Source organism: Zerene cesonia, chromosome 24, assembly GCF_012273895.1.
Source record: "Zerene cesonia ecotype Mississippi chromosome 24, Zerene_cesonia_1.1, whole genome shotgun sequence".
Taxonomy (NCBI): domain Eukaryota; kingdom Metazoa; phylum Arthropoda; class Insecta; order Lepidoptera; family Pieridae; genus Zerene; species Zerene cesonia.
The window spans coordinates 115224-127479 of record NC_052125.1 but is presented as its reverse complement, the minus strand read 5'-3'; the positions used below and the strand labels follow the sequence as shown (position 1 = coordinate 127479).

The following is a 12256-nucleotide window of genomic DNA, read 5'->3' as shown; positions in this document are numbered from 1 at the left end:
ACAAACATACAAACAAACATACAAAAATACAGGTGAAGCTAATAAAAAGCGTGTAAAAAAATTGTATATTTATGTATATTTGTTAATGGGGTCCTCAATACCAATATTTGAAAAATATTTTACATTGTTATGAGTAATTGTGTAATGATAATAAAATATAAATTCGATTAAAATACATTTCTTATGATGGTTTTGTTTGTTTTCATTGTATTTAATCGTTATGTTAATATATATAACACAAAGGTTGACTGACTGACTGATCTATCAACGCACAGTCCGAACTACTGAACCGATTAGGCTGAAATTTGGCGTGCAGATAGCCACCAAAACAGGCATCCGAGAAAACTGATTAATTTAACTCCCACGGGAATAAAATAGGGGAAGAAAGTTTATACCATGAATATTTATTTTGATTTCGTGTTGTGTCTATTCGGAATGTTTAATCAATATAGTTTGAGTGGTTGCAAATCTGATTTCTGAAAGTAACAGTTTAATATTTTTAGGTTATGTTTAATAAAACCTTTTACTTCATCTAATATATAAAACTAGCTTTTCGCCCGCGGCTTCGCCCGCGTAGAATTCGCTTATATCGCGCGACATGGTAAGGATTATTTTCTTCGCATTTGAAAAGTATGGTTTGTTCTTTCCCACGTTTAGCTCCATCTTCATACCAAGTTTCATCAAAATCGGTTTGACAATAACGAACTTTCATACAAACTTTCATCCCCTCTTTCAACCCTTTCTACCCTTTTTTTCGCGATAAAAAGTATCCTATGTCCTTTCCCAAGTTCAGTTCTATCTTCATACCAAATTTTATCAAAATCGAATCAGTGGTTTAGGCGTGAAAGCGTAACAGACAGACAGACAGACAGAGTTACTTTCGCATTTATAATATTAGTAGGGACTAGTAGGGATTCTCGTGTCACAGTTTTCGTTGCCATACTCCTCCGAAACGGCTGGACCGATTTTGATGAAATTTTTTGTGCTTATCCGGTATCTATGAGAATCGGCCAACATCTACTTTTCAAATCCCTAAATGATAAGAGTAAGGCAGAACAGTGTTTGTCGTGTGCAGCTAGTTTAAGTATAAATACTTTATTCATGGTTTCCTTATATATTCGTTATCTGATATTTTATGAACACTTTAAAAATATTCTTTCTAGGTTTTATTTTTCACGATTTTCGTCTAGTCTTACTATTTTCTTCATTAAGCTCCGTTTTTTAATACTAAACATGAACACTTTGAAGCAATATTCCCAGAATTAAAAACTATACCATCCAGCGCATAAAATCGTCTTCAGAATAAAAACCTCTTGTAAGATTTTCAATTTAGTCTCATCAAGACGACTTCCATTAGCGTTTTATCCATTAAAAGATATAAAAATCCCTACCAGGGCTCATTAGAGGTAACAAAGGCATTGTTTGACGGGGCGGTTCCGCCCCCACTCCGCCCTGTGACGTCACACGCCCACGCGGGGGGTACAACCTTATTGAACGAATTGGGGTGGGTTTGTAGATCTATAGGTTGCATACGGATGGTAGAAAGTATATGTTCGCCCGCGGCGTTGCGCATTCAATAACCCGTGGAAATTAGTTATTTACAGTGGTATATGTAGCTTAGATCTCCAGGCACAAAATGTATCTTAATATTATAGAGATAAAGTGTTTGTTTGTTTGTTTGAACGCGTTAATCTCAGGAACTACTGGTCCGATTTGAAAAATTCTCTCAGTGTTAGATAGTCGAGAAAGTTAGTTACATCGCTCCGTTATGACGTGATAGAAAGACATAGAAATCTACTTACTCTCACTTGTAAGGATTTAATGAAGATAATTTTATCATGGGTGACAGTCGATAGAACTTTAAGAACTAACATCCTACAAACTTCATATTTTGTAATGGAGTATTTTTGAGACATTTTTCACCAATTTTTAGGGGTAAGTTATTGTATGAAATAGAGCCTTCTTAATTAGTATGTCATCTGAGAAAAAAACATTTTTCAATTTGAACCAGCAGCTGAGAGCATATTGTTCAAATAAATAAACTCTATATAAGTAATAGCTATATAATAGCTCCACGAGAAAAACTCATTAAACTGTAATGCAATATTATTTTTACGAGAATAAATAAATATCTTTTTAACAAAATTAATGGTTGCCTGGATGAAATTACTTCTGTAGTGTTGAGGTTTACCAAAACATTGTACCTTTTTTTTTTAACTATGTTATTTTTCAGTTTTTTCCTTGTACAATCTTGTTGAAGAGTTAAATAGTACTAATATTTTAAAGAGGAAGAATTTTATTTTTGTTAGTTTGTAATGGATAAAATCAAAAACTACTGGACCGATTTTAAAAATATTTTCACCGTTAAAAATCTGCAACTTTAGTGAGTGACATAGGCTATATATAAACCACGGCCGAAGCCGGGGCGAACAGCTAGTATAAAATGAAAGTCTTATTAAAAATGCAGTTATTTATATTCCAGTTTTTAAAAATAAAAGAGGACAAAGAGCTGTTTAAACTGTAGATAGTAAATCTAGGTGTGGGTGTAAATGTCAACCCGTGGGCGAAGTTTAAAATACAAGGTAGTGCACGTGGCTTAGTCTGCGTGGAAATACAATTTTTTACAATGATTTAAAGTTTTGATAATATTATAAACAACCTTTTGCCTATGTACTTTTTAAGATCTAAATATACATAGTGCTTTTTGATTATGATAAAAAATATACATGAAATATATATTCGATGTAAGCTCCAAAATAATTCAGCTTACGAACTTTATTTATGAAACCTAGTGGTCTGTCCTGGCTTCGTCTATTGTACACACATATACTATATAGTTTTTGTGACTCAGTGGAAGAATTTTTAATGATTAATTTTTCGATTCAATAGTTTCCGATTTTAGCGTGATAAAACAAAAAAAATAAGCACTTCACATTACATTATTAGTATTTATAGTATTTATAGTATTTATAGTATTTATAAAGCGTAGTATCAATTCCTTTATAACTAAAACAAAAAACTCCCTTGAAATGTGTCGAAACTTGTCGCAATAAATATGAGATTCATCAGTATACAGCAGATCATATCCAGATATTCCCGATTGGAAAAGCGTGTACAAAGCCTTCAGAACCTAACATCCAGTTATCGAGCGCCCGTGGGTTGACCTGGTTCCCCCCCTGAGGGATGGGTTCACCTTTCAACCTTTACACAACGCATGCGTCGCGTCTAAGCCCTGGCGGACCTCCCAAGAATATCAGTCTACATCCTCCAGCCACGGAACACAGCTGGTCGAGCTGGTAATAAATTATACCTCCTAACTCTCCCCATATATATGAAAAACGTTAAAATCATATATAAATTCATCAACGATCCCTTCTGCCACATAGTTATCAGATTCTCCACGAAAAACATATCATACAAGTAGTGTTTCAGTTGGAGAGGTGAGTTTAGATCGGATTTGTTATATAATTATTATTTATAGCGTAGATTTAGTGTTTTTTTTCATTCATGTTTAATTTTCTTTTGACCTTTCGACCTAGTAGGTTTGCGCCTGCGCGGTTTGGGCGGGCGAATTGATTTGTCCAAAAATCGATTGCCTTTGTCGATATAAGATTTAAGAGACAGGGAAAAATCCTTTAGCAACCATTTTTTATACTTTTTTAACAGCCGATCCCTTGACCAAAGAGGTTATAAAATTAACCAACCTTTTTCTTGTTTACAGACTAAAAAAGAAGTTATCAATGTCAAAGCTAACACTGGACGGCTTTTTTTCGTACTGCAAACAAATAGCAGACCACATCCAGTTGGTTCGTTCACATTTTAGCCGCCATTTCTTGCCGCCATATTGGCTGTCATATTGATTTGCTTCCGCCATTTTGTCTTACGTGTACCGTGCATGGGCTTATTCTAGAAGCTTTTTTGATTTGCTTTATTATTATTATGAACCATTTTGTGTTTTTATTGTAGAAAGAAAGATGTGATAAGAAAGTAAAAATTATATCTGATTATTTTTTTTTATTTTTTATTGCGAGCAAACCTGTAACTATTTAATGTTTTATAGTTTATAATTACTTATAAAAAGGTAAAATCTGAACGCCCCTAAAACTTCTTTTAAAATGTAAATGGTGGGATCAAAGTTTTCTTTCATTAACCCTTTGTGTGTTCACATGTGTCAGAGATTTATTCATCTTATAAATATAATATAAACTATTAATATTAATTACTATATACCTAAAAATGAAATTATTCATGGTAATAAACAAATTATATTAGTTCAACATAAAGACTGCATTAAAAAAACATTTTTTAGGTGGTAAAAAGAATGGGGTTTTAGTTTTCTCACATGTTTGCCAAACAAAAATATATATACCATAACTTAGATTTATATTACTGAAAGCAATATATTGCTACGATAATTGTCAACTCAATAACTACCTTATTGTGTAGTGTAAGAATCAAATGGGCGTATCAATATTTTACAACTTATCTGAAGAACTTCTCACTTCTTCTTTGTCTTCTATCTTGAACTTAGAAGAATCATATATCTAATTTCTATAGAAAAGAATATTTCAGAAGTTAAAAAAAAAAGATTGTTTTAATGGCAGCAACTTAATATGCCTTTTGAGGTGTAATATTACACCCCAATAGATGATGGACTTGAGACATAGTAGTATGTATTACTGTTTCGTCCGATGAATGGGAGAGCTTGAGGCCCATGTCCTGTTCCTTACTCTCCCCAGACTATTTTTTTTATTGTGGGAGTCGAGCACGCTTCGGCACGAATTGGGCCAGCTCGCACCGGGGAAGTACCACACCCGCACAGAAAACCGGCGTGAAATAATAGCTTGCTATTGTGTTTCGTACCACTCACCAGTGGGGGAGCCGGAGGCCTATTTCCTTCTCCTAGCCCTTCCCAGTCCATTCCTTCTTTCCAGTCATCAATCCTTTCCTTATCCCTTAAAAGCGGGCAGCGCATTCTCAGAGGTCTGAGCCCCTGCGAATGTTCATGGGCGGTGGTGATCGCTTACCATCAGGCTAACCACCAGTTCAGTTGCCCGCTGTGACATAAAAAAAAAAAAAAATATGATCTTCCAATACTTTCCTCTTCCCTTTCTTACAAACTTGGTAATCCCGTTTTCTCTAAAAACACCAGCACTACAAATGTTCATTGTCGGTACTGGTCCCTTACCATCAGGCGACCCATCAGCTCCTTTTTTAATACTAGCTTCTGCCCGCGTCTTCTCACGCGTTAAATTTGGAGTAGTTTAATATATGCTAAACATATAAACCTTTCTCTCCAAACGATATATATATTAAAAAGAAAACCCGATCAAAATCCGTTGCGCAGTTTTAGAGATTTAAGCATACGTAACGACATAGGTATCAGGGACAAGCGAGAGAAACAGCGACTTTTTTCTATGCCTTATTGTGATGATAATATTAAAATTTAAGAAACCATTGACCATGTAGTTAAAACTATGACCTTTTAGCTATAGTGGACCATGAGTAGCCTAAATATGGCAAACGATTATTTTACGAGTATTGCCGATTCGCCCATTCGGTTCTTACATGAAAAATAAATGAATACCTTCACTTAGATTTAATTCCCTTCCAACGCTTACCCACTGCTCTCATATTGAATAAAGCTTTTTAATTATCAATCTGCATTATTGAGTTAAAGTCTGAAAAATATTGTTAGTTCTATCCACAGATAACATAATACTGCACTGTTCTATCTTAAGTTTAAAAAAATTATCATTATTATTTGGACCTACTGAATCGAATGTAATAGTTATTCAATTGTAATGTAGCTAATATAAAACTATTTAATTTAGAAATTAAAAACTTTTTAACGGATTTTAAACGCGATTTATTCATTATATTATTAAGTAAAGTGTTCGAAACGTCGGGTTAATAATATAATGAATAAACCGCGTTTTAAATCCGTTAAAAAGTTTTTAATTTCTAAATGTATAATACTCGCGTAAAATCAAACACAAGAAAAAACTATTTAATGTTAAAATAATTATACAATTTTACAATGTTTGGTAAAAATGCAGGGTTAAAGTTTGTGTGTTTGTTTGTCACAGGGCGAAAGAATGGCGTCTCTATCCGGTATGGGCACACCAAAACTGACATCCGGGGTTGGTAACCTCTATTATGATTGTAAGTATAATTTAATAGTTTACTCGTAATTATAAATATTTTTTACATAAAACTAAACCGACTGCAAACGTTCAGAACTACACGATGTAAACGGGACCACATGGCAGGCACCAGCTTTCAAACAAAATAAGAATCATAAAAATAGGTTCACTTATTAAAAAGTGCTGATGTAACAAACGAAAAATAAAATACAATCGAATTAATAACCTTTTTTTGCCGATTGAAAAACAAAATATTTACATTACGGCATTTATACCTTAAAAAAGAATATGTTATTAGTTATCTATTTATTTATTTATTAAGGAAAGCCAACAGTTTCACACTAATACACACTTGTTAGGTTCCAATTATGTTTATGAGTTTATAGAATTATTTAGACTAGTTTAAGCGCTAATATATCGTACATTTGTGGCGATGGCGAATTAAAGATGTTATCATATTATTGCTGTTTGTTGTTATATCATGCTAACGGATGAAGAAATCTGTGTGATATTTGGTAAACCAAACAAAAATGATTTTTAATTCAAATAAAAAACAACCTCGACCGTTTTGTGATGTCGGCCATCTTGAATTTTATATTTGACATAGTATTTGACTTGTCAAGCCATTTCATTTGATATCCTTATTGAAATAAAATCATCATCAATTGGAAAACATATGGCGATCTTCAATCGGCTCAACCGATTTTCATTAAACATGTCTAGAAACACTTGTTCATGATTCAATTTTAATACAAAAGAAACTAAATTGAATTCGCTTCATCCGTTCGGGAGATATGATGTCACAGGCACACAGAGACGTCAAACTTTAACACCCCATATTTCGGGGTTAAAATCACTTTACTTTTTAATAGCAACAATTTTTATCTATCAATTTTATCCTCACCACGCATTTCGCGCTAAATTTAAGGCGCACGGTGTTAATTTCCGCAAGCGCCCTCTACAGGAAGCAGATAACAGGACGTAAGGCGCGATTTTGTGACATTTGATACTTCATGCCATTGACAAAATATAAAAAAAAAAAAAATAAATGAATAAAAGCTAAAAGCAGGCTAACCTAGATGATTGTTCGTCTATATTCTGTGAGATTTATATGTTTAAATAATTAAATTAATAATTAAAATTTAAGCTTGTTTTATATTCGTAACAGTCATTGTCTAAACCAATAATCTGACATTTTACCCTTTTAAGTTCTCTTCTTGCGACAAAATGCATCTAGGCAGCCAGTTCTCTGCCTTTCTTTATGTTTCGTATCTTTCTATCCTAGGAAGTCTGTAACATAATGACATGAATGAATGAATTATTTTACAAAATGTGGTAGACATTTTGTGAAAACAAAAAATAATAATAATAATAAATCGCGTTTAAAATCCGTTAAAAAGTCATTAACTTCTATAAGATGCAGTTATATATATTTTTTGTATAATATGTATATATTTTTTATTTAAAGAATAGAAATAAATCGATCACGAGGCGGGCTTCGAGCCCGCGTCTTTTGGCTCACCGTTGCATTGAATGTCACCAATAAAAGCCCGCGCCCATTAGCCAGTTTCAATGAAAAGTGATTAATCAAATGTAATTAATTATCGCAAAACACGCGTCAAGCTCGTAACTTTAAAATACAATTAAGCGAAGGTTTGAACTTACGACTTCAGCGGGATAGATTTATGGTAGCTACATATAATTTTTTTTTTAATTATAGACATTTATCTTAAGATGTTACGTTCATCCGAATATTGGCCCCCTTTTATCGAGGCATTAGTATCAGTTTCATTTAAGAAATAATCTTCTAATATAAATAAAATAAATTAAATTTCTTGATGTTTTATTATTTTATTAAAAAAATACGTCTTGTAGGGTTCGAGTTGGAATTATATTTTGCGTCATAACTTGTATAGTATTTTGTTATCTGTGGTTGTGCATTCTCACTTGAGCTTACGATCTGGCACCAGGTGCATTCGCTCCACTCGTTCTAACCCAGAATCGGCGCTGAATCTCAGTTCTATTGTTTCGTTAAAATATTTAATATCTCCATTAATATTCAATTATGTGTGTTTGTTGTATTTTTTGAGACTAAAAAAAGAATAATTAATAAGCAGTGCACGTTGGCTGAGGAAAATAATCATTAAATTAGCGTATATATTCTTATATCAAAATTAATTAATGATTTCTCAAATTTTCTTCAACTTTTAAAAATACGCAAGCGGAAAGCGCGCGAAATTTTAAAAGAACGTTATACAAACCCATATTCTAAATTCAAATGAAGCCCATAGCACAATAGTCTGTGGTGATATATTTGGGGATTACGTTTCGAGCCAGCCCCATCGACCATAAACAGAGATTGCTTTTTTACGACCATTCTAGAATGCGGTTGTTTGTCTTTGGTATTATAGAGGATTTTCGTTTATGGTTATTTATTTTCAATTAATGTAGTCAATGTTATTTGATGCATTTGATCTATTTCTATTATTGAACAAATTTTGTAAGTTAAGTGCATTTAGTGATTTGTCAAAAAGTATTTGTTTGACAGAATTTGTAAGAACAATTGTCAGATATTAAGTAGATAAGAAAATGGCTTCTAGAGACCCAAAAATGGAAACTTTTTTGTTTACCTACCTCGTGTTTTAAAACTATCGATGAATTATCGCTTCTACCGAGAAATGGGGACATATGTTATTTTTCGATTTATTTTTACGAGCGATGCCGCGGAGAGCTAGTATCATTTCATACCATTATGTCTTCGCAAGTCTTTCAATAGTAACATAAGATGTAATATGAAACAATTACCCCCGACCATAAATAGCGCGGGACAGCTTGATCCGACTCTCTGTGGTAATGACTCGGCTCTACACAAATCCCTTGTTTGTGAATAGCACAAAGTGGGGTGGAGTCGATGTTCGTTGTACATTTTAAATTCTACACACACTACAATTTACAATGGAGTTTTTTGAGGAGTTAAATGTAAAGATCATACTATTTGTACGTAATTATCGTATGCAAAATTATACGTTCTTAAGCATATTACGCCTCCGGCGACCCACAGCGTCACTGTAAACTACTATTTTCAAAACTTCCCTCAAAAAGCACGCTATACATTCGTGAAAGCAGCACAGACAGACAGACAGAAAGACGTGCCGAAGGGCGTATAACGCATAGTGATAATCGTTTGATTTTGATGTCTCTAAAAAGGGTTTTACAAACTATTAGGAATGTAACACGATATAAACACATAATTATTTTTCATAAAAAACCAAACCTTCAAATTGCCAGAAGTACACAAAATTAAAATGGTATCACACGAAAGGCACCAGCTTTCAAATGAAAAATAATCATCAAAAAAGATTCACTCACTCAAAAGTTCTTGAAACACAAAAAATACAGCCAAATTCACTTCAAGAGAAATCACTCGTTTTTGAAGTCGTTTAAAAATGAGGCGGAAAATAATGATTAACTTTGCTATATAATACTAAAACAACAAATAGGCCGCTCCACGCATTTCCTGTTCAGCGAAACTTGAAAAAAATCTATTACTTTTGGTAAATCCACGTCGCTCTATCAAGCCGGATAGACGGATGGATGTTTAATGCCCGCCTGATCCGGGTTATAGACATCCGGATAACGCGTACCTACTGTCTGCTTTCTTACTAATTAGGGGGTTTGGGGAATTTCGTTTTATTTCATTCATTGTGTTTCTAAAACGTATAAATATATGTGCTTATGACTTACATTCTTAATATTAATTGTATTATCTTAAGATCTAGTGAATTGTGTTTTGACAATAATATGGAAATCTAATATAACTCAAAGATGACTGACTGACATAGTGATCTATCAACGCACAGCCCAAACCACTGGACGGATCGGGCTGAAATTGGCATGCAGATAGATGTAGTGACGTAGGCATCCGCTAAGGAAGGATTTTGTTAAATTCTACCCCCAAGGGGATACAATACAGGATGAAGATTGAAATTAATTAAGACCGCACAGGCGAAGCTGCGGGCAACAGCTAGTTAATTATAATACTTTAAATAGAGGACGTGACATACAAACAACTACTAAATAGCGAGACGTGAAAACATTTAAAATTAGTACCAACTGTTATTTAGGATATTTTTCATAAAAGTTTTTATAAAAACGTGTTACAAATACACAAGTCCTAAAAATTGTAAAAATATAAGGTGACTTTGGAAATTAAAAACTTTTTAACGGATTTTAAACGCGATTTATTCATTATATGACATGTAACATCTCAGTCTCCCCGTGACCACGCTCGCTGTAAAGTGTTTGAAACGTCGGATTAATAATATAATGAATAAATCGCGTTTAAAATCCGTTAAAAATTTTATAATTTCTAAATGTATAATACTCGCGTAAAATCAAACACAAGAAAATAACTAAGGCAAATTTATTTTATTTTACTATTAGTTTTCGTAAAATAACAGACGCACAAAATTTCCCAAGAATTTAATTAAAATGCCGAAACCACGTGAGCGTTAACCCTAAACTGCAGCTGTGCGGCAAGTGGGACTAATCGGCCGCGAGGGTAGTTGTAAGTAACATTCCTTGCATACCCCTGCTGTGTAGGGGCGAGTTCGCGACTAGCTTTGTTCGCGACTCCGTCCGTATTGAACGCTTAATTATTGCTTCGACATTGAAATTCTATTTTATTTCAACGTTTATCCTAATTGTTTTTCTAATATTAAATTAAGTTCAATTCTTACTATAATAGCTTTTGCCCGCGGCGTCGCCTGCACTAAGGAAAATGCACATAGTTTCCTTTCTTCAGTCCTTTTTCAGGTCTCGAACTATATTAGTAGGGAATAGGGATCAATCAGATGAATAAAATTTATTACTTTACCTTTTTCTAGGTTTTCTGAGACACACTTTTTTAGTTGGGTTTTCTTTGTATATTCATTAATATACAAAGAAAACCCAACCCAAGGTATTCTTATACATATGAACATACTGGCTGCGCCCCGCGGTTTCACCTGCATAAGTCCGTATCCCGTAGGAAAATGGGGATAAAAAGTAGCCTATATGTTATTCCAGTTGTCCAGCTGTCTACATATCAAATTTCATTGCAATCGGTTCAGTAGTTTTTGCGTGAAAGAGAAACAAACGCACACACATCCTTACAAACTTTCGCATTTATAATATTAGTAGGAAGTAGGATTAGAAACCGAACAAATGCCTATATATCCTTAGCGTACCTATAATCAATCAATACGTAAAATAATATCTAAATAAAACCTCTTATTCTGCAAAAGGCAGTCAGAAGACCATTCATCCATATCGATATTTCAATATCACAGCTGATGGCCACGTCAAAAACACAAGTTCAATATGACATTATTACACCACCTTATTCCAATGTGCTAAGGTTGAAAATCGTTTGACAAAGGGGATTACAGCAGAGGGGTAACATCTGGTATGCGATGTAACGCTTGACGTATAAATTCCTCCAAATAGAGGTACTTGATATTTGGTTAGTGTAAGGTTTGTAGAAAATATACTCTATGAGGTCGTGATAGAGTTGATTTTATGGTGGCTTGATGATTTCGACTGAAAATGATAAATAATATTCTTCGCTTATTTTGTTTTGTAATAAGATTATATTAACGATTTTTCTTAAATATATTTTATACTATCTGCTTGTTCATGCTTTGCCCGGGTTAACCTGATACATAAAATAGCCTATGTCTTTCAGTTAGATGTAGGTAGTTTCAAAATCGGTGTAGACGATTTGATTTTATTTAAAAAGAAAAATCTTTCCCCGTTATGTCGTGTCCTATATGTTACATTTTGTATTGTTTTCGTTAAGTCATTCCAATTGGGCAAACGCCAAATATTTCAAATGGGCAAAAAGCCCTAGAAAAAATGCGCACTATAAAAAAAAAGAAACGTCAAATTTGACACCCAGCTCACTTAACGACATCTACCACAGATAATTATTATAAAATTACGTTATTCTATACTACGAATTCCGAACTCCGTAGTGTCGGCCAGGCGTGTGTTTGATAGTCCGGTCAATTTAGACCAAAAAATGAGGGTGAAGTTACATAAAGTCCCAACAAGCTGAATTTCTGTGAAGT

At 33.6% G+C, this 12256-nt stretch overlaps 1 protein-coding gene across 2 annotated transcripts in view; it reads left to right on the top strand.

Annotated features, from left to right (window-relative positions):
* Nucleotides 1-3255: 3255 nt before the first annotated feature.
* LOC119836448 (glutamate decarboxylase) overlaps nucleotides 3256-12256 on the top strand; it is a 36147-nt gene continuing 27146 nt past the window's right edge. Inside the window, exons 1-3 of one of the 2 annotated variants that reach the window (XM_038361775.1) lie at nucleotides 3256-3440; nucleotides 3722-3806; nucleotides 6090-6165. In XM_038361775.1, coding sequence (XP_038217703.1) covers nucleotides 3741-3806; nucleotides 6090-6165 — 142 coding nt within the window. In that variant the 5' untranslated portion in view covers nucleotides 3256-3440; nucleotides 3722-3740. The remainder of the gene's footprint in view (nucleotides 3441-3721; nucleotides 3807-6089; nucleotides 6166-12256) is intronic. The other variant, XM_038361776.1, reaches the window with a different exon arrangement.